Raw genomic sequence first — 23,837 nt, 5'->3', positions numbered from 1 at the left:
CACCCTCATGAGCTGATTATCTCCCAAAGGCCCTACTCCTAATACTGCCATATTGGGGGTTAGGATTTCAACATATGAATTTGTCGGTGAGGGGGGGAATATTCCATTCATTGCAGTGCCTGACATACAGTAGGTACTCAAATATTTGTTGAATGCACGCTGCCTTTTGGTGATCACTATTTCTGAATATTTACAAAGTATTTGTCCAATGACCTTACAGAATCCATGTATCATTGTAATACTCATCAGTTGCTCAAGAAGTAAAAAGTTCTAATTCTCTCCCTTACATGTGTTTGTACTTCATAATGTTTTAGTTTAGTCTGCTGACAGAGGTTTTGTTTTCCTAATAATTTTTGTGACTTTTTGTTGTTTAAAGAATGAACTCAAAATTATACATTTAGTATTTGAAAACTTTAGAAATTGTTCAGAAAATTTAGGAAGATTATACAGACTAGAACGTTGAAAATAAATAGATTCAGATTCAAATGGGTTGCTTGTATTTTGCAGAAAGCAGTAGGCTACTCTTACTGCAGAAGTTAGTTTGGCACATTGCAGTGTAAGCATCCTGGAAGTGATTATGAAATGTTTATTGGTAGTTTCATAAAATTATAGAATCAAATGTTTGAGTAGAAACTGGTTAAAGGTCATATTATTTAGGGATCATTACTGTAGAATGAACTATCTTTAATACTCTCTTGTTTTCTCAGAAGCACAAGGCAAATAGAAAAGATGTAACAAGACTTTCAGAGTAATCTAACTACTACTTTTGTGGGGGCCGGGGCCTGGTGTATGCTTCGTTTTGTCTTTTTAAATCCAGATTTGTAGTCAACAAATCTTCATATTTGTCTTAATGAACAAAATGGAGTTTACTTACAAATGCCTCTTTGGCACTACTAAACAGCTTCATTGAGGTATAATTGACTTACAATAAACTACACATGTTTAAAGTATAAAATTTGATAATTTGAATATACTGTATATACCTGAAATCATCACCACAATCAAAATGATGGACAAATCCATCACTCCCAAAAGTTTCTTTGTGCCCTTTTATAATTCCTTCCTGGTACGACCTTCCCTACCCTCGCCCCATCCCAGGCAACCACTGACTCCTCTGCTTTCTGTCACTACAAATTACCTTACGTTTTCTAGAATTTATATAAATGGAATCATACTCTTTCATTGTTCTCCTTTCTTGTTGGGCTTCTATTATTGAGATTCACCCATATTGAAACGTATCAGTAGTTTATTCCTTTTTATTGCTGAGCTGTGTTCCATTGTATGGCTGTATTAGTTTGTTTATCCATTCACTTGTTAATGGACATTTGAGTTATTTCTAGTTTTTGGCTGTTTCATATAAAGCTGTTATGAACATGTGTGTACAAGTCTTTGTATGGACATATGCTTTCATTTCTCTTGGTTAAATATCTAGGAATGGAATGGCTCAATCAAGCAATAGGCTTATATTTAACTTGTTAAGAAACTGTGAAACCATCTCACATTACCACCAGCAGTGTATTAAAGTTCTAGTTCCTCCACATTGTCACCAACATATCAATCTTTTTAATTTTAGCCCGTCTAAGATTAGCCATTGTGGTGTCTCATTTTGGTTTGAATTTGCATTTCCCTGATGGCTAACAGTGTTGAGTATTTTTTTTTCATGTGCTTATTTGAAGTGTTTCTTCAAATCTTTTGCCAATTTTTTATTGTGTTTGTTTTGTTATTGCATTTTGATACTTTTAAAAATAGATTCTGAATACATGTCTTTTATCATATATATCGCTTTGCCCATATTTTCTCCCGGCCTGTCACTTGTTTTTCCATTCCCTTTATTTTTTTTTTTTTTTTTTTTTTTTGCGGTATGCGGGCCTCTCACTGTTGTGGCCTCTCCCGTTGCGGAGCACAGGCTCCGGATGCGCAGGCCCAGCGGCCATGGCTCACGGGCCCAGCCGCTCCGCGGCATATGGGATCCTCCCAGACCGGGGCACGAACCCGTATCCCCTGCATCGGCAGGCGGACTCTCAACCACTGCGCCACCAGGGAGGCCCTTCCATTCCCTTTATAGTGTTCTTCAAAGAGCACAAATTTTGTTGAAGTCCAGTTTATCAGTTATGCTGTTAGTGTCATATCAAAGAAATCTTTGCCTAATTCAAGGTCACAGAGATTTTCTCTTATGCTTCTAGTTTTATATTTTAAGGTTTTCATTTAAATCTGTGATTCATTTTGTGATTTTTTTTAAATTGAAGTACAGTTGACTTAAAGTATTAGTTTCAGGTGTATGACATAATGATTCAATACTTTTATAGGTTATACTCCATTTAAAGTTATAAAATATTAACTAAGTTCCCTGTGCTGTGCATTACATCCTTGTATCTTATTTACTTTAAACCTAGTAGTTCGTACCTCTTAACCCCCTTCCCCTATTATGCCCTTCTCCCCTGTAATTCATTTTAAATTATATCCTAGTGCATATGAAGCGGTATCTCATTGTAGTTTTCATTTGCATTTCCCTATTGGTTTATGATGTTGACCATATTTTCATGTGCTTATCGGCTTAATCTTTAGAAAAATGTCTATTCATACCTTTTGTTCATTGGGTTATTTATTTTTTTAATATTGAGTTGTAAGAGTTCTTTATATATTCTAGATGCATCTTATATATTCTAGATATATATATTTATATATTCTATTATATTTCCTAGTAGATATATGGTTTACAAATATTTTCTCCCATCCTTTTCACTTTCTTGATGATACCCTTTACAGCACAAAACTTTTTAATTTTAATGAAGTCTAATTTATGTATTTGGTCTTTGGTATTTTGATGTCATAGATCTAAGAAACCATTGCCTAATCCAAGGTCACAAAGATTTACACTTATGTTTTGTTTATAAGTGTATAGCTTTATAGTTTTAACTCTTACATTTAGATGTTTGACCCATTTTGAGTTAACTTTTGACTATAGGGTGAGGTAGACATTCAGTTTCGTTCTTTTGCTTGTGAGTATCTAGGTATCCTAGCACCATTTATTGAAAAGACTGTTCTTTTCCCATTGAGTTACCTTGCCACCCTTGTTGAAAATCACTTGACTTAATGTGAAGTTTTATTTCTGGATCCTAAATTCTATCCCATTGATCCATATGTCTAGTCTTATGCTAGTTCCATGCTATCTTGATTACTGTAGCTTTGAAGTAAGTTTTGAAATGGGAAAGTTGAGTCCTCCAATTTTGTTCTTTCTCAGTACTGTTTTGGCTGTTCTGGGTTCCTTGAATTTCCATGAATTTAGGATAAGCTTGTCAATTTCTGTAAAGCTGGGAATCTGAAGAGGATTGTGTTGAATCTGTAAATCAATTTTGAGAGTATTGCCATCTTAATAATATCAAGTCTTCCAGTCAATGAGCATCGGTATCTTTCCACTTACTTGAATCTTTAATTTCTTTTAACAGTGTATTGTAGTTTTCAGAATACAAGCCTTGTACTTCTTTTTTTTTTAGTTGAAGTATAGTGGGTTTACAATGTTGTGCTAATTTCTGCTGTACAACAAAGTGACTCAGTTATACAAACATATACATTCTTTTTTTATATTCTTTTCCATTGTGGTTTATCCCAGGAGATTGGATATAGTTCCCTGTGTTATTCAATAGGACCTTGTTGTTTATCCATTCTACATGTAATAGTTTTCATCTACTAACCTCAAAATCCCAGTTCATCCCTCTCCCTCCCCCCTCTCCCGTGGCAACCACAAGTCTGTTCTCTATGTCTGTGAGTCTCTTTCTGTTTTGTAGGTAGGTTCAGTTGTGCTGTGTTTTAGATTCCACATATAAGTGATATCCTATGGTATTTGTCTCTTTTTGACTTCACTTAGTATGATAATCTCTAGTTGCATTCATGTTGCTGCAAATGACATTATTTCATTCTTTCTTATGGCTGAGTAGTAGTATTCCATTGTATATATGTACCACATCTACTTTATCCATTCATCTGTCGATGGACATTGAGGTTGTTTCCATGTCTTGGCTATTGTGAATAGTGCTGCTATGAACATAGGGGTGCATGTATCTTTTTGAATTGTAGTTTTATCTGGCTGTATGCCCAGGAGTGTGATTGCTGGGTCATATGGTAATTCTGTTTTTAGTTTTCTGAGGAACCTCCATACTGTTTTCCACAGTGGCTGCACCAACTTACATTCCCACCAACAGTGTAGGAGAGTTCCCTTTTCTCCACACCCTCTCCAACATTTGTTATTCGTAGACTTTTTAACGATGGCCATTCTGACTGGTGTGAGGTGGTACCTCATTGTAGTTTTTTTTTTTTTTTTTTTTTTTTTTTTTCTTTTTGCAGTATGCGGGCCTCTCACTGTTGTGGCCTCTCCCGTTGCGGAGCACAGGCTCCGGACGCGCAGGCCCAGCGGCCATGGCTCACGGGCCCAGCCGCTCCGCGGCATATGGGATCCTCCCAGACCGGAGCACGAACCCGTATCCCCTGCATCGGCAGGCGGACTCTCAACCACTGCGCCACCAGGGAGGCCCCCTCATTGTAGTTTTGATTTACGTTTCTCTAATAATTAGCGATGTTGAGCATCTTTTCATGTGCCTACTGGCCATTTGTATATCTCCTTTGGAGAAATGCCTGCTAAGGTCTTCTGCCCATTTTTCAATTGGGTTGTTTGTTTTTTTGTTGTTGACTTGTATGAGCTATTTGTATATTTTGGAGATTAAGCCCTTGTCAGTCGCATCATTTGCAAATATTCTCTCCCAGTCCTCTGTAGGTTGTCTTTTTTTTTTTTTTATGGTTTCCTTTGCTGTGCAAAAGCTTGTAAGTTTAATTAGGTCCTGTTTGTTTGTTTTTGTTTTTATTTCCATTGCCTTGGGAAACTGACTTAAGAAAACTGGTACGATTTATGTCAGAGAATGTTTTGCCCGTGCTCTCTTCTAGGAGTTTTATGGTGTAATGTCTTATGTTTATGTCTTTAAGCCATTTTGAGTTTATTTTTGTGCATGGTATGAGGGTGTGTTTTAACTTCATTGGTTTACATGCAGCTGTCCAACTTTCCTAGTACCACTTGCTGAAGAGACTTTTTCCCATTTTGTGTTCTTGCCACCTTTGTTGAAGATTAATTGACTGTAGGTGTGTGGGTTTATTTCTGGACTCTCTTTTCTGTTCCATTGCTCCATATGTTGTGTTTTTGTACGAATACCACTGTTTTGATTATTGTAGCTTTGTAGTAATGTCTGAAGTCTGGGAGAGTTATGCCTCCTGCTTTGTTTTTTTCCTCAGGATTGCTTTGGCAATTCTGGGTCTTTTATGGTTCCATATAAATTTTTGAGCATGGGAAATTTTCTTTTATGGTTCCATATAAATTTTTGATCATGGGAAATTTTTCCATTTCTTTGAATCATCTTTAATTTCCTTTACTAATGTTTTATACTTCTTAGAGTATAAGTTTTTCACCTCCTTGATCAGGTTTATTCCTAGGTATTTTTTTTTTTTGGTGTGATTTTAAAAGTTTTTTGTTTTTTTGTTTTTTTTTACATTCCCTTTCTGGTATCTCATTGTTAGTGTAAAGAAATGCAACCGATTTCTGAATGTTAATTTTGTATCCTGGTACTTTGCTGAATTCATTTATTAGATATAGTAATTTTTGTGTGGAGTCCTTAGGGCTTTCTATATATAGTATCATGTTATCTGCATATAGTGACAATTTTGCCTCTTCCCTTCCAATTTGGGTACCTTTTACAGTAAGTACCCTACATACGAACCTTCAAGTTGTGAGCTTCCAAAGATTCGAATGTGCGTTCACATGTCTAATCACATAAGTTAGTTCTGTTTGAGGAGAACTAACTGTTAGTTTTAGAGGCAGAGGACCTGGACGTAGAACGGTACACAAAGGTTGCAGCAGCCATTCAGAATACAATCCAGTACTACTGTGTCTTCTATGACAAGAAAAAAAGAGCTACTACCCAGATATCACTGGATCATTTTTTCAAGAGGTTAGATAGAATTGAATCCAGCAAGGAACCAGAACCTGTGCCACCAACGTCAGGCATGAGTGAAATTGCAGCTTGCCCTCCATCTCCTATTGCTGATGATCCTTCAGCTCTACCATCTCCCACCTCCTCTCCCTCCTCCAGTCAGTAACTCTTCTTGCCTGTTCACTTGATGCCAACCCCTATATGCCAGCTGTTGTACTACTGTACTTTTCCAGGTACTGTACTGTAAGATTAAAAATGTTTTATTTTTTGTGTTTGTTATGCATTATTTGTGTGAAAAGTATTATAAACCTATTACAGTACAGTACTATATAGATGATTGTGTTAGTTGGGTACCTAGGCTAACTTTGTTGGACTTATGAACAAGTTGGACTTACGAGCATGCTCTCATAATGGAACTCTTTCATATATAGTGGACTTACTGTATTTCTTTTTCTTGTCTGATTGCTGTGGATAGGCCTGCCAATACTATGTTGAATAGAAGTGGTGAGAGTGGGCATCCTTGTCTTGTTCCCAGATTTTAGTGGGAAGACTTTCAGCATTTCAACATTAAGTATTATATTGGCTGTGGGTTTGTCATAAACGGCTTTTATTATGTGGAGATATGTTCCCTCTGTACCTGCTTTGGTAAGAGATTTATTGTGAATGGATATTGAATTTTGTCAAATGCTTTTTCTGCATCTGTTGAGATGATTATGTGGTTTTTGACTTTTCTTTTGTAATGTGGTGTATTACATTGATTGATTTGCGTGCGTTGACCCATTCTTGTGAACTTGGGATGAATCCCACTTGGTGGTGGTATATGATCTTTTTTATGTGTTGTTGGATTCAGTTTGCTAACATTTTGTTGAGAATTTTTGCATCTATATTTATCAAAGATATTGGCTTGTAACTTTCTTTTTTGGTGGTATCTTTGTCTGGTTTTGATATCAGGGTGATGGTGGCTTCATAGAATGTCTTTGGGAGTGTTCCCTCCTCTTCAGTCTTGTGGAAGAGTTTGAGAAGGATCGATATATGTTCTTTGTATGTTTGGTGTAATTCACCTGTGAAGCCATCTGTTCCTGGACTTTTGTTTGTAGGGAGGTTTTTTTTTAAATTACTATTACAGATTCTATTTCACTGCTAGTGATTGGACCGTTCAAATTATCTGTTTCTTCTTGATTCAGTTTTGGTGGGCTGTATGTTTCTAGAAAGTTGTCCATTTCTTGTAGGCTGTCAAATTTGTTGACATATAATTGTTCATAGTATTTTCTTATGGCTTTTTATATTTCTGTGGTGTTGGTTGAGATTTCTCCTTTTTCATTTCTTATTTTGTTTATTTGGGTTCTCCCTCTTTTCTTCTTGGTGGTCCTGGCCAGAGGTTTGTCAATTTTATTTATCCTTTCAAAGAACCAGCTCTTGGTTTTAGTGATATTTTCTTTTTTGCGGTATGTGGGCCTCTCACTGTTGTGGCCTCTCCCGTTGCGGAGCACAGGCTCTGGATGCACAGGCCCAGCAGCCATGGCTCACGGGCCCAGCTGCTCCGCGGCATGTGGGATCTTCCCAGACCGGGGCACAAACCCGTTTCCCCTGCATCGGCAGGCGGACTCTCAACCACTGCGCCACCAGGGAAGCCCTTTCTTTTTTTTTAATCTCTATTTTATTTATTTCCTCCCTGATCTTTATTATTTCCTTCCTTCTGCTGACTTCAGGTTTCATTTGTTGTTCTTTTTCTAATTCTTTTAGGTGGTAGGTTAGGCTGTTTACTTGAGATTTTTCTTGTTTTTTGAGGAAGGCCTGAATCACTGTCACTTCCCTCTAAGAACTGCTTTTCCTGCATCCCATAGATTTTGTATGGTTGTGTTTTTATTGTTGTTTGTCTCAAGGCATTTTCTAATTTCCTTTCTGATTTCTTTGTTGACCCATTGGTTTCTTAGTAGCATGTTGCTTAGTCTCCATGTAATCATTTTTTTCCTCATTTATTTTCTTGTGCTTGATTTCTAGTTTCATGCTGTTGTGGTCAGAGAGGAAGCTTGAAATAATTTCTGTACTCTTAAATTCGTTGAGGTTAGTTTTGTGCCCTAGTATGTGGTCAGTCCTAGAGAATGTTCCATGTGCACTTGGAAAGAATGTGTTCTGGTTTTTTTTTTCGGATGTAATGTCCTGAAAATATCAATTAAGTCTAACTGTTCTGTTGTATCATTTAGGATCTCTGTTGCCTTGCTGATTTTCTGTTTAGAAGATCTGTCATTGATGTGAGTGGGGTGTTAAAGTCTCCTAATATTATTGTATTCCCATCAGTTTCTCCCTTTATGTCTGTTAGTGTTTGTTTTATGTATTTGGATGCTCTTATATTAGGTGCATATATGTTGACCAGTGTAAAATCATCTTCTTGTACTGATCCTTTTATCATTATATAGTTTCCTTCTTTATCTTTCTTTATGGCCTTGTTTTGAAGTATTTTGTCTGATACGAGTATTGCAACTGTGGCTTTCTTGTCATTTCCGTTTGCATGAAATATCTTTTTCCATCTTGTCACTTTCAGTCTGTGTGTGTCCTTTTCCCTAAGATGGGTCTCTTGTAGGCAGCAGCATATTGTAGGCTTTTGTTTTTTTACCCAGTTTGCCACTCTGTCTTTTGATTGGAGCATTCAGTCCATTGACATTTAAGGAATTATTGATACATATATATTTATTGCCATTTTAAACCTTGTTTTCCAGTTGATTCTGTTTTTTCTTTGTTCCTTTTTCTCTTTGTGGTTTGATGATTTCCTTTTATTTTATGCTTGTGTTCTTTTTGGTTTTTGTGAATCTGTTGTATGTTTTTGATTTGTGGTTGCCCTGTTTTTCAAGTATGTTAACCCCTTCCTATATCTGCTTGCTTTAGATTCATAGTCATATAGCCTCTAACACACTCAAAAAAAAGAATCTACATTTTCTTACTCTCCTTCCCATCCTTTTGCTGTTCCTTGTGTTTATCATTGCTTTCACAAATAGGTTTTTTCTCTTTTTTTTTTCCTTTTTGCTCTGTATACCGGCTAATTTAAGTGATTTACTTTCCAGTTGTGATTTCCTCCTTCCTGTATCTTCCTGCTGCTTTTCTGTTTAGAGAAGACCTTTCAATATTTCTTTTAGGATAGGTTTAGTATTGTTGTATTCTTTTAGTTTTTGCTTATTTGAGAAACTCTTTATTTCTACTCTATTCTAAATGATGACCTTGCTGGGTAGAGTATTCTAGGTTGCAGATTTTTCCCTTTCAAGACTTTGAATGTATTTTGCCACTCCCTTCTGGCTGCACTGTTTCTTTAGAGAAATCAGCTGATAGCCTTATGGGGGTTCCCTTGTAATTAACTCTGTTTTTCTCTTGCTGCCTTTAGAATCCTTTTTATCTTTAACTTTTGCCATTTTTATTATAATATGTCTTGGTGTAGGTCTGTTCAGGTTCACCTTGTTTGGGACCCTCTGTGCTTCCTGTATCTGCATATCTGTTTCCTTCTTTAGGTTTGGGAAGTTTTCAGCCATAATTTCTTCAAATACATTTTCAATTCCCTTTTTTCTTTGTTCTCCTTCTGGAATCCCTACTATGTGTAGATTGGCACACTTTATATTATTCCACAGGTCTCTTATATTACTTTCTTTTTTTTTTTTTCATTTGGCTTTCTGTCTGTTGTTTTGATTGGGTTATTTCCATTATTCTATCTTCCAGATCACATATTCTTTCTTCTGCATTATTCATTCTGCTGTTTGTTGCCTTTAGCTCAACTTTCATCTCAGCAAATGAATTTTCCAATTTTTCTTGGCTCCTCCTTATAGTTTCTAGTTCCTTTTTACAATAATCTTCATTTCTGTTGATACCCTTTCTTAATTTCTTCAGTACTTTCATTACCTCCTTTTTGAACTTGGTGTCTGTTAGACTAAAGAGGTCTGTTTCATTGTTTGTTCCTTCAGGGGAATTCTCTGGGTCTTTTAACTGGGAGCTATTCCTCTGCTTCTTCATTTTGCTTATATTTTTCTTACTCTGTGAAACAATTATCTACTGTAGTCTTGGAGGGCTCTTTATATGCAGGTGTGTCCCTGTGTAGCTTGTGTTTAATATTTTTTTGGCTTGAGGGCTGTTTTTGGTTTGGGTGCTTGCTGTCTCTTTGCTTAGCATGTGCTGCCCATTATCCCCTTGATAGGGGGTGTGCAGGTGCATAGCCCGCACATGCTCCCAGGGAGGTGGGGGCAGTAACCAGCATCCACTTGCAGGACCCTTGCCAGTGGCAATGGTCTGCTCCCACTTCTGGAGTCAGAGATGGCAGCGGTGGCTCATGCCCAGCCCTGGAGCTCGTGTAGGAGGTGCCCTGACAAAGAGAGCACGTGTGGAGAAAGAAGCTCCTACGGCCATGGCACCCCCTCCTCGTGCGCCCCAACAATGGCGCCTTGCCTCTCTGGCAGGACCAGGCTTCTTCCCTTACTCTTTGAGTTGTGGCACACAACACCCTAGCCCCTTCAGGCTGTCTCCATGCAGCCAGCCCCAGTATTCTCCCCAGGTCTGACCTCCAAAGCCCAAGCCTCAGCACCCAGCCCCCACCCACCCCAGCAGACGAATGACAAGCCTCTCAGCCTGGGGAGTGCTTGGCGGTGGCCCCGACCATCTCTGCAGGTCTCTCTCCACTTTGCCTTCTGCAAACAGTTTGCTACGCTCTCCTCCCAGGCTCTGAAGCTCCCCCTCTGTGCCGGATGATTTCCCCACCAGTAAGGGGACTTTGCAGTGTGCAGAAACTTTTCCTCTTTCACAGCTCCCTCCCAGGGGCACAGGTCCCATCCTGATTCCTTTCTCTCTCTTTTTTTTTTCTTTTTTCTTATGTCCCACACAGTTATGTGGAGATTTTCTTGCCCTTTTGGAAGTTTGAGGTCTTCTGTCAGTGTTCAGTAGATGTTCTGTGTGAATTGTTCCACATGTAGATGTATTTTTTTTTTTTTTTCTTTTTGCGGTATGCGGGCCTCTCACTGTTGTGGCCTCTCCCGTTGCGGAGCACAGGCTCCGGACGCGCAGGCCCAGCGGCCATGGCTCACGGGCCCAGCCGCTCCGCGGCATATGGGATCCTCCCAGACCGGGGCACGATCCCGTATCCCCTGCATCGGCAGGCGGACTCTCAACCACTGCGCCACCAGGGAGGCCCGTAGATGTATTTTTGATGCATTTGTGGGAGGAGGTGAGCTCCACATCCTACTCCTCCGCCATCTTGAGCCTATCTTTGTACTTCTTTTTTTTTTTTTTTGCGGTACGCGGGCCTCTCACTGTTGTGGCCTCTCCCGTTGTGGAGCACAGGCTCCAGACACGCAGGCCCAGCGGCCATGGCTCATGGGCCCAGCCGCTCTGTGGCATGTGGGATCTTCCCGGACCGGGGCACGAACCCGTGTCCCCTGCATTGGCAGGCGGACTCTCAACCACTGCACCACCAGGGAAGCCCCAATCTTTTGTTAAAATTATTCCTAAGCACTTATATTTTTTTTGGTGTAAACAAATTGTTCTCATAATTTTATTTTCAGATTGTTCATTGCTGGTATATAGAAATGCAGTTGATTTTTGTTTATTGATCTTGTATCCTGAGTTCCTAATTTCTTAGGATTTTCTTTATGCAAGATCACATCATCTGCAAATAGAGATAGTCCTCTTTTTTTTCAATTCAGATGTCTTTTATTTTGTTTTCTTGCCTAATTGCCCTGACTAGAACATCCTTCAATACAATGTTTAATAGAAGTGATGAGAGCAGACATCCTTTTCTTATTCATGATCTTAGGGGGAAAGCATGCAGTCTTTCACCGTTAAATATGAAGTTAGCTGTGGGTTTTTTATATATGCCCTTTATCAGGTTGGGGAAGTTGCCTTCTATTCCTTGTTTGTTGGGTGGTTTTATCAGGAAGTGGTGCTGGATTTTGTGAAATGTTTTTTCTGTGTCTATTGATAGAATCATACGGGGTTTTTCCTTTATTCTATTGATGTGTATTGCATCAATTGATTTTCAGATGGTAAATTCACCTTGCATTTTTGGGATAAATCACACTTGGTCATGGTGTTTTGTGTTGATAGATTTAGTGTGCTAACATTTTGTTAAGGATTTTTGTGTCTATATTCATAAGGAATATTGATCTGTAGTTTTCTTTTGATATCTTTATCTGGTTTTAGTAGCACAGCAATACTGGCCTTATAGAATGAGTTGGGAGGTATTCCTCTGTTTTTTGGAAGAGTTTGTGAAGCATTGGTAATAATTCTTGTTAATTCTTGGTTGAGTTCACTGGTAAAACCATCTGATTCTGGACTTTTCTTTGTGGGTAGCTTTTTGGTTACTAATTGAATCTCATTATAAGTCTATTCGTATTTACTATTTCTCCTTGAGTCAGTTACAGTAGTTTGTCTCTTTCTAGGAATTTGTCCATTTCATTCAGTTATATTTGAAAGCAATTTAAGTAATAACAGAAATCTTGGGGAATTCCCTGGCGGTCCAGTGGTTAGGACTCAGCACTTTCACTGCTGTGGCCCGGGTTCAATCCCTGGTCCAGGAACTAACATCCCACAAGCTGCGCAGTGTCGCCAAAAAAAAAAGAAAGACATCTTGTAATTATCCATGTAGTTAACATTTCTGGTTTCTTCATTGCTTTGTGTAGATCCATATTTCCATCTGCTAACATTTTCCTTCTGCCTAAAGGACTTGTAGTGAAGGTCTGATGGTGATGAATTCTTTTAGCTTTTTAATATCTAAAAAAAAGGTTTTTGTCTTTGTTCTTGAATACTTTTTATGAATGTAGAATTCTAGGTAGATGTATTTTTCCTTTCAGTTCTTTAAAGACATTGCTCCATTCTCTTTGTTTTTTGTTTTTGTATGATGTGTTTTTTTCCTTTGGCCACTTTTAAGATTTTCTGTTTATCGTAGGATTTGTGCAGTTTGATTATCATGAGCTTTGCTTTAGTTTTCTTTGTGGCTTTTGTATTTGGTATTCGTTGAGCTTCTTGGATACATGTGTTGATAGTTCATCAAATTTGGAAAAATTTCAGCCTTATTTCTTTAAATATTTCCCGTAGCCCCCTCCCCCTCGTTTGGAGACTCTAGTTACATATATATTAGGCTGCTTGAAGTTGTCACACAGCTTATCAGGTGCTCTATTCATGTTTTTCATTATTTTTTCCTTCTATGTTTTGAATAATTTCTGTTGCTATGTGTTCAATTCATTAATATTTTGTTCTGAAATATCTGCTGTTAATCCCATTCAGTATATTTTTCATCTCAGAAATTGATGTTTTCATCTCCTTAGTTCAATTTGGATCTTTTTTTAATGTCATCTGTGTGTCTCCCTATTTTTTTGAACATGAATATCTTTTTTTTTTTTTTTTTTTCTTTTTGCGGTATGCGGGCCTCTCACTGTTGTGGCCTCCCCCGTTGCGGAGCACAGGCTCCGGATGCGCAGGCCCACCGGCCATGGCTCACGGGCCCAGCCGCTCCGCGGCATATGGGATCCTCCCAGACCGGGGCACGAACCCGTATCCCCTGCATCGGCAGGCGGACTCTCAACCACTTGCGCCACCAGGGAGGCCCGAACATGAATATCTTTTTAAATACAGTTATAATAACTGTTTTAATGTCCTTTTCTGTGAATTCCAGCACCTCTGTCATTTCTAGGTCAGTTTCAATCATTACTTTTTTCATTATGGGTTGTGTTTTTCTTTTTCTTTGTATGCCTGATCATTTTTGTTTGGAGGGCAAACATTTTGAATTTTATTTTACTGGATGCTGGATATTTTTATATTCCTATAAATACTTGTGAGGCTTGTTGTACAGTTATATGGAAACAATTTGATCCTTTCAGGTCTTGCTTTTAAGGTTTGTTGGCAGGATCAGGCCCGTGTTTAGTCTAGAGCTAATTATTTCCCACTACTGAGGCAAGACCTTTTTGAGTACTCTACCCAATGCCCCATGAATTTTGAGGTTTTCCAGTTTGTCTGGTGGGAACAGTCACTATTCTTGGCCCTGTTTGAATGCTGAGTTCTGTGTCTTCTAATTTTTTGTGTGCTTCTGTCCTTAGCCTCAGTTTCTTCATATGCCTGCCCTTATTAGTGCTCTGCTGCACACCCAAAGGGTGTCCTCTTGAGATCTCTGGAGTTCTCTCCCTGTCCACCTCTCTCCTCTGGTACTATATCCTTTGAACCTAGCTACCTTGGTCTCCTCAGACTGTCAGCTCCACCTCATCAACTCAGGGAGTTACCTGGGCTCTACTTAGGAGGGGACTCTGGGCTCTACTTAGGAGGGGACTCCCTGTGCTATGGCCTGGAAACTACGGCAGAAAGCTGTGCAGTCACTTGTTTTTTGTTCCTCCAAGGATCAGTGTACTTTATTACCTAATGTTCAGTATCTTGAAAATCATTGTTTCATATATTGGGTTTTTTTAAAAATTGATTTTGTTTGTTTTTAGTTGTTTCCAGTGTGAGAGTAAATCTGGTCCATGTTACTTGATCTTGGCTATAAGAGGAAGTCTCTTTAGTCTGTTTTAGAGTGTAAGAATTGATGGCTCCTAACGTTTCTTTCTACCCTGAGCTCTTTGGTTTTGTTTTACATATGTTTGACAGCTCAGTTTTCCATTTCCACAGTATCCCATTCTCTCCTCAGAACACTTAACTATCTGCTGTTGGTGCTTGGAAGGTTGCTTGGGATTAACTCTGGGTTATGAATGAACTTGGTTTATCATACAAACAGACTACATAGACTACATAGAATGATGGCAGTCAAGGTGTAACAGCAGAAGATGGGTGTGTTCTCTAATACTATTCTTAACATATTTAGAGTTGTCATAATCTAGTTTTTTAGGATGTTGTTAAAGAGTTCCCTTCAGGGAACATAAAGGCAAATATGACTTTAATTGGAATCTTTTATGTTTAACAACCACAGAGCTATGCAACTAACATTTATAGTCTAAAATAATTACAGGGACTTCCCTGGAGGTCCAGTGGTTAAAACTTCACCTTCCAATGCATGGGGTGCGGGTTTGATCCCTGGTCGGGAAGCTAAGATCCCACATGCCTCATGGCCAAAAAACCAAAAAACATAAAACAGAAGCAATACTGTAACAAATTCAATAAAGAGTTTAAAAATGGTCCACATCAAAAATATCTTTAATTACAGCAACTTTTCTTTCATTTCAGTGGATAATATTTAACCATAAGATATTCAGCTGTAAGATAAGCATGTAAGATATCTCAGACCTGTATTTTGCTTAAAGGAGGGAGAAAGAAGACCTTGGCTTTAATGTTGCTACTTAATAGTTATATAACCTTATTTAAATCTTTTCATTTCTGAACCTATTTTTCCTATACAAAAGAAATACTAGCAACACTATTCTGAAAGGATGACGTGGGAAATGTATAAAAATACCTTATAAGTCAGTATTTTTCAAGATTTTTGGATCACAACCCACTTATAAATACATTTTATGTGGGTAGCTCATGCATATGTGTGTGTGTGTATTTGCAACACAAAATTTACTACTATATGTGATATGCACCAGTATTTCCTGTTCTATTTCACTGAAAAGTAAACCTTTGGTAGTGACCCATTAATGGGTGATATCTCACAGTTTAAAATACATTGTCTATACAAAGAAAAAAACTATGAGGTACCATATTTTTTTTTTTTTTTTTTTTTTATTTTTTTTCTTTTTGCGGTATGCGGGCCTCTCACTGCTGTGGCCTCCCCCGTTGCGGAGCACAGGCTCCGGAAGCGCAGGCCCAGCGGCCATGGCTCACGGGCCCAGCCGCTCCGCGGCATATGGGATCCTCCCAGACCGGGGCACGAACCCGTATCCCCTGCATCGGCAGGCGGACTCTCAACCACTGCGCCACCAGGGAGGCCCGAGGTACCATATTAATATAAGGTTGACATGCTTAGCTTATATGCTGTTAGTTATCAAGTTCGAATATAGTATAGTTAAATATATATAACTTTATTAACTTATTCAAGATTATGTTCCCACATTTTTAGTTTTAATCTTTCTTTTCCCTATAAACGGGCTAGTAATAACTTATAGTTAAGAGATACCTCTGAGTTTTAACTTTTAAACAATGAAATTTAAGTGGTTTCTTATGCTAAGAATTACAGTTCTGAGACATGTTAAAGTCCTAGAACTAATACTGGCTTTGTTTTTTACTTAGTTTTCTTGATACAGTACCATTTTTTTTTTCCAATTTTTTCTATATCACTTAAATAAGATTTATAAGCAGTAAAACAGATGCCATCATAGTAAAACTTGTGAATTAAAATTTTAAGGATACTTGGTTATCTTTTGGTTAACTAAAGTAATAAATGGCTAAGGGTAGTTAAGTCCATTGTTTGTGATCCACTAGCCAAAAGAAGTTTGAATCTATCCTACATTTTGTATAAATATGTGCCACAAAAAACACACATTGCAGCATTTTTCACAGAAGGCATCCAGGCTTTCCTAATCACCAAGAAACTGACGAGGGCTGATGTTCTCTAGTGACCTTCCTCCATAGGTTCTGCTGCACTGGTAGAAACCAACTCTGTTAAAAGCAGGGTGTAGTATCACATGTTCTTCTTGACAAACCCTTCATTAGAATATAAGTTCTCTCTGCAGTGGAGGCCTTCCCTGCTTCCTATCTCCTAGGTTTAGCCTTCTCTATTTCTAGAATTAAGGATCCTTAGTTTAGAAAGAAACATGGAAGAGCTCACATAGCTGGTTGTGGTATGAGGGATAGCATGTAATTTTGTAAATTTATAAACGGTTCTTGGATTTTCTTTCCCTGTAGATAAATATGTTCCTGTTTTTCTTTATATAGACTCCAAACTTTCCAGAGTTGTAGGAAATCTGTTGCTGTGTAATACAGTGGAAAGAATTATGTGATCTAATGCTCAAATAATCTACTGGAGGACTTTGGATATAAAACTGTTTCTTAATGTGTTTTCCAGATGTCTGTGACCTTTTGAAATTGTTTTTCCTCCCAACTTAATTTTAAGGCTCTTATATTGACTGAGTTGAGCTATAGAAATTAATGAAGTGGAATGCTTGAACTGAATAAACTGGAAGAAAATCTCTCTCTCTAGAAAGCCATTATCAACATAACAAAAACATTTTATAGAAACTCAGCTCCCAAATGGTGATATGTTATAGGTGGGAAATGGCGAGTTAATTGAAATATTATGTCAATAAAGAGTTATACGTGATGTAATTTTCAAATAGTTAGGGACCAATAGAATCTATCTATTGTAACACAAGCTATGCTAAACATAAGTTTAATGTTTCTTTGATTTATTCAGGTTATGGATGTGTAGACATTCTGGTTGAAAGTATTACATGTGATATTTTAGTGTTTCATAAGGTATTTTTCTTAATACCTTCTCCCAGCATTTACTGAATATTCTATATTAGTGCCTCTCCTGGTGCTCTGCCTATGGTAGTCACATAGCTAAGTTTACTGAAGCTGTCAACACTGTGATATACTTAAAGAAACAAAATTCTGATTGATTCTGATCTGTTTCTTACAGAAAAATCACCACCCATGTCATGGATTTTATCTGATTGTGTAGATCAGATTTCCTTATTCTGGATATCATGGTAACAATATAGGAAATATGCATTATTTCTCATTTCTTCAAGTAGAATTCACTGCTGAAGGAAGAAAATTTTTAAGCTACAGCCAAATTCATTTTGGTACCTTTTATGGAAATCCTGATTTTGTTTTTACTCTTTTATAACCTTTCGCAAAAGGTATGAACAAGCAAAGAGCACATCTCATTAGGCAAGTCCACATTAATAAGAATGCCTAGAAGAGGATTGATTCTTCAGACCCGGACCCACTGGCTACTGTTGGGTCTCGCTTTACTCTGCAGTTTAATATTATTTTTGTACCTTCTGGAATGTGCCCCCCAGACTGACGGAAATGCATCTCTTCCCGGTATCGTTGGGGAAAATTATGGTAAAGAGTATTATCAAGCCCTCCTACAGGAGCAAGAAGAACATTATCAAACCAGAGCAACCAGTCTGAAACGCCAAATTGCCCAATTAAAACAAGAATTGCAAGAAATGAGTGAAAAGATGAGATCACTGCAAGAGAAAAAGAATGTAGGGGCTAATGGCATAGGCTATCAAGGCAACAAAGAGCAAGCACCTAGTGATCTTTTAGAGTTTCTTCATTCACAAATTGACAAAGCTGAAGTTAGCATAGGAGCCAAACTACCTAGTGAGTATGGAGTCATTCCCTTTGAAAGTTTTACCTTAATGAAAGTATTCCAGTTGGAAATGGGTCTCACTCGCCATCCTGAGGAAAAACCAGTTAGAAAAGATAAGCGAGATGAATTGGTAGAAGTTATTGAAGCTGGCTTGGAGGTCATTAATAATCCTGATGAAGACGATGAACAGGAAGATGAGGATGGTCCCCTTGGAGAAAAACTGGTATTTAATGAAAATGACTTCATAGAAGGTAATGTGAAAACAGCGTTGGTCCATAGTTACGTTAGTATGACAAAATTCTGTTATTGTATGCTAGTAATATGTCAGTCATTATCCACAGTATTAAAACATTTAAATTTTTACCCACTAAATTCCACCAAGAATTTAAAGTGACTTTTTAGAAAAAATTATAATGTTATCATGATAAAATAGAAAATAAGGACCAGGGAAATAGAATAAATCTAAGTTTATATAGCAAAATACTCCCCAGGTCGAAGGGCTCTTAGGGTTGTATATGTATTTGCACGTATATGTATTTGCATTCATCTCTTAACTGGTCTTGATGTCCGTTTTTTATATTTTTTAAAATATATGAACTAAGGCTCAAGATTTGAAAACCATTTGCTAAAGGAAAGAAAAAGAACCTAATTTAGATTAGTGATTGTTCTGTATTTTGAGTGGAGGAGAAACACATGTCAGAACATCAAGAGGCATACATAGTTTTGAAAAGCATATTTGGCATTTGGAAAAGTAAAGAAATAAACCTATTTTCCTAATACAGACTGCAGAAAGGGCATAGGATTTTTATATGTCAAAATGGGACGTGACTCAGAAGTTGAGGAACATTTGTATAAATTTAAGATATTTGTTGATTAATATAAACAAGAATAATTATAAATCCCAACCCATCTCCATCTTAGTACCCCCTGCTAGGTATTTAATTGTAGACTTAAAACCATCTTGGATACAAATATGTCTTGAAAGTTCTCTTTGCTCGATTCTGTAAACAGTATACCACGTGTAGTTTTTTTTTTTTTGACCCTAAATCATCATGGGTATCACTTGCTATAATATAATATAATACCTTGAGCCTTTGGAGGCCATCAGGGAGGGACTTGTGCTTTTCTGTGGCATTTTAGCTGTCTTCTCCCTATAGCTACCTCTTTTTTCCCCTGTCACTTCCTGCAATGTTTTATGGGTTGTTTCTTTCGAAACGCTTGTAATTTTTCTGGAAGCTCAGCTTTTTGTCTTTTCACTGTATATGTTTGTAGCTTATGGCAGAATTGAAAGCTGCAGAGGAAATAAGATAACTAAGATATGTAAAATGTCTTCATGTCTGCCTAAAAAGGAAGGAACCTATGCCAGTTTTATATTCTGCAGCTTCTGCTTTTCTTATAACTCTCCTCGGATTCTGTCACTTACAGGATTTTTCTCTGCATGGAACACATTTTGTCCCTTGCTTTTCCTCCATTGTGCTGCTTCCCTCATCAAAAAAAAATAATTACTGACAACGATTTAGTAACTCCTGTTTCTCTACCAGACTTCAGCTTTGATGTCACTTCTTCTGGGAGGTGATCTCCAACCTGCAAGTTTAAGATAGCAGTACTTCTTAACTTCTTCCCTGTGTCCCATCTCATAGCACTTGTCATAGTATATGGCATTTCCCATTTCCTGATTTGTAGTTCCTGATACACTGTAAGCCTCAGGAGGAGTGGGACCAGTCAATCTTGTTCACCATTTTATTTCCAGATATTGACTGACTCACACATCTGTAGGTCTAACCTCTCTCCTGAGTGTCACACTTAAAAACCAGATTGCCCAATAGACTTCCATACTTTATTCCCAAAGGTGTCTCATATCACCATGTTTAAATTTATACTGATTTTTCTTTGTCTGACTTCATTCTATCCAGAGTCTTGTGTGTTTGCATGTGTATATCACTATATTGTTATTTCTTTATTTTTCTGTCTTCCTCACTAGACTGACCCTTCCAAAAAACTGGGACCATGTAGCCTTCTTTATACCATCAGTGCCCGACACAAATGCACTCAATTCATTTTTGTTAAGCTGAACCAAGTAGTAGATGATTTGACTCTCAGGTCTAGAATTTAATATTGCTAGAAGTAATTTCTTTATTTTCGTCATTTGGTTTCTGTGTTGATAGGCTCTGCTATTAAAGTCATATATGAAAAGGAATCATTGTCATTTGGAGCATATTTTATGGGTTGAATAATATAGCAGAGTGGTGAACATTTTTTTAACCTCTCCTTTTAAAGAAACAGTTGTTGTTGACTATACTGTGGGGATAAAATTTTCACAAATATATAAACCCCTACAAGTCTGGTATCACACTTTTGATCTTTGAGTAAAATCAATAGTCATATTGAACTTGTAAACTTTGACATGGAGACATCTTTGTTCCTAACTCTTTCCTTTAGGTTATTATCGCACTGAGAGAGATAAGGGCACACTGTATGAACTCTTTTTTAAGAAAGCAGACCTTACGGAATATAGACATGTGACTCTCTTCCGCCCTTTTGGACCTCTTATGAAAGTGAAGAGCGAGATGATTGACATTACTAGATCAATTATTAATATCGTTGTGCCGCTTGCTGAAAGAACTGAAGCATTTGCACAGTTTATGCAGAACTTCAGGTAACTCCCGGGGCTTAGTGATTTGACTGAGCTCTCCTAAAAAAAAAAAAAAAAAAAAAAAAAGCACATTTCATGCCATTTTATTTAATTTACCTTCACTGAGTATGATTACTTAGGATTACAGAACAATTTTTTAGGCTTTAGGGAACTTTATGTTTTGATATTCCCTTTTTTCTTAAGGCATGTATAGTATATTGCGTTACTGACAACTTGAACTGTGAAGTAAATTGAGGGTGACAACTATTAGAAACTAAATTTGATTACCTTTATAATTGTGTTTGAATTCATTTTAGGACAAGTTGAATTTTTAAAAATAAAGTTACTGACATGTAACTTACATACAATAAAATCGACATATTCCAAAGATAGAGGTTTCATGACTTTTGACAAATGTATACACCCATGTAACTGCCTCTCCAGTTAAGATATAGAGCATTACTATCTCCCCAGAAAATTCCTCGAGAACAATTTGAATTTCAAAATTGAAAGAAATTTTAGAAATACAAATATTCAAGTAAACGTGGGAGAATGTTATTCCGTCTTGGGAAGCAGAGACTGTAGCAGTTTTTAAAAGAATTTTTTTCTTTTTTTTAGTCATTAAATTTGGATATTTTTAAATGCTGAAGTGTTAAAAAATTAACAACTACATATTAGGGTAACGATTTGAGGAAAGTTTTACTTTTTTGTTTTAATTGAACAATTGTCATGTTTTTAATACTTTAATATGATAGTTTTAATTCTTTGTAGTCCCAATCTTTGTTCTCATTGAAGTTGTTGATGTAAAAGTTAGTTAACACAGTTCTGTTGCAGAATATCTAGAAGTCATGCTTCCGAATGAGTTTTACATTTTTGAAATTGCTCGCTTGAGATCTGATTTCCTAAAGCATTTTTTAATTGCCTTTCTTGGAATTACCTTCAGATGCTACATTATTCTTTACAGTTACTGATCTCAATCATGACAAATATTTACTCCTTGACGATAAGTATAATTTCTCTAATTAGCCAATCTGAAGACAAAGTAACTCTTGACCCCAAACTTGAGTTATTTATTTATTTGGTTTTGAACTGACTGAACTTATTTCCTTGAGTAGCCTATAATTTGCTTCTGAAGGCAATAGCAAAGCAAAAGTTCCAAAAATGTTTTGAAATATGGCAAAATTCAGCAATATTGCCAGTTTTATATTTACTTAAAGCGTTGTGTGATTTCATTCTAAATGAGTAATGCTTCATTTGTTTTCTTGTTAAAGCTTCATGTGATTGCTTTCTGAATGAGTAGTGCCTCATATATTTTCCTGAATGAACTTTATTTTTCAATTCTGTTAGGGATGTATGTATTCATCAGGACAAGAGAATTCATCTCACAGTGGTGTATTTTGGTAAAGAAGGACTATCTAAAGTCAAGTCTATCCTAGAATCTGTCACAAGGTTGGTGAGCCATGTCCACATTGCAGTCCTTTATATATAATAATAGAAGAATGAGAATTTCGGATACTTAATGAATGACTAATTTTGAATAGCTGCTGTTAAAAGTTGGCTGAGCATGTGAGTGGTGGTGCTAGTAAGTTCCTCATTTCACCCCTAAGTTCACTCTAAATGACTCATCTTCCCTTAACCTCTTAGACAGTGTGGCATGATTAGGGTGCTCTCACTCTGCGGCCCACTCACCTTGTATATATTTGCCTCCATTTATTCTTCCATTTCCTTCTTTTTGAACTCTTTCCCTTTTTCTAAATTTAATCCCTTCGCTTTGATATCATCTCCTGAGCTTGTCTCTCTTGCTTGCCACTTTTCTTTCCTTCCGTTTTCCTAAGTTCCTTCTCACCCTGCAAATGATGCTTAGGTCTCCCCTATCCTTAAGAGACCCCCACCTGACTCTACAGTACCCAGTAACTGCTATTAGGTTTCTGTCCTTTAACATCTGAACCTCACAAAACAGTAGCTATCTAACCAAGCAACTCATATCGTACCTGGCACACAGTAGGTACTCAGAGGTTTGAATGAATGAATTAGTAATTCCTTAATACTCCATTATTAATTCTGTAGCTTCTCAGCCTTTTCATCTCTAAGTTATGGGCCCAGAGTTATGACCTAACTGCCAAATTCAGCCTTTTCTCTGTCATCCTCTTTGCTTTCTTACATTTGATACCTAACCAGTACCTTCTTGAACCTCTCCTCTGATGTTTGTAAAATGTAAATATTTTGTAAATGTAGATATGTTGTAATGTAAGATATAGGTTGATTGACTTTTCTGACCACATCAACTCTGTATCCTTTACTTGCTTCTTTACCTTTCTGCTAGTTGTGGCCATTCCCTAAGAGTCCAGCTTTGGCCGGCCATTCTTCTCGAATCGTTCAACTAACATTCATTGAGTCCCACCGACTATGTTCCAGGTACACTGCTCGGGAGTCTAACTGGGGTGGTTGGGATAGGACTGGGCACAGAGGAGGGAGTTGCAGTCCCTACCCCAAAGGGACTCTCACAGCATTGGAGTAGGGAAAACAAACACTGTCTTCCCCTCCGCCTTCACTGGCTCCTCCTCCTGCTGGCCCTCTTTCAGTTCGGACGAAGGTTCTCATGATTCCCTGGGCTTAATGTCTGAGGGCCAGCGTCTTTCACTCATTCTCTACCTCTGGTTAATCGGTTGCTGCTTACCGCACAGGACCTCTGTTCTGTCCTCTCCTTGCTGCTGCCACCGCTCTAACCCACGCTCCCCTCCCTCCATTTCTTCCCTTTGTCTCTTCCCTCCTTACCATTTTCAGATCACCTACTAAGTACCAGTGACTCATGTTGGTATTACTGAAGTTGTCCCTGCACTAATCAAGACTCCTCTGTGGCAAACGACAGAAACTTATCTTGAATTTGGTTGAGGAAAATGGGAGCATTATTGAAGAATCTTGGATAACTCCCAAAACTAAAGGGGTTATTATAACCAAATTTAATGAGAAGAAAACCAAAACAGCTTTGGTATCTTAGGGACTCGGACCAGAGACTTGA

General features: G+C 37.6%; 1 protein-coding gene across 3 annotated transcripts in view; it reads left to right on the top strand.

The window, feature by feature from the left end:
* CSGALNACT2 (chondroitin sulfate N-acetylgalactosaminyltransferase 2) overlaps window positions 1–23,837 on the top strand; it is a 56,055-nt gene that overhangs the window by 5,514 nt on the left and 26,704 nt on the right. For 2 of the 3 annotated variants that reach the window (XM_082640546.1, XM_082640547.1), the window contains exons 2-4: window positions 17,503–18,437; window positions 20,626–20,842; window positions 22,166–22,267. In XM_082640546.1, coding sequence (XP_082496672.1) covers window positions 17,777–18,437; window positions 20,626–20,842; window positions 22,166–22,267 — 980 coding nt within the window. In that variant the 5' untranslated portion in view covers window positions 17,503–17,776. Of the gene's footprint in view, window positions 1–17,502; window positions 18,438–20,625; window positions 20,843–22,165; window positions 22,268–23,141; window positions 23,234–23,837 lie in introns of all 3 variants that reach the window. The other variant, XM_082640548.1, reaches the window with a different exon arrangement.

The sequence above is a fragment of the Mesoplodon mirus genome (genome assembly GCF_964341445.2).
Source record: "Mesoplodon mirus genome assembly, chromosome: 2".
NCBI classification, from domain to species: domain Eukaryota; kingdom Metazoa; phylum Chordata; class Mammalia; order Artiodactyla; family Ziphiidae; genus Mesoplodon; species Mesoplodon mirus.
The sequence above is the reverse complement of the archived record's forward strand: the minus strand, read 5'-3'. Positions and strand labels throughout refer to the sequence as shown.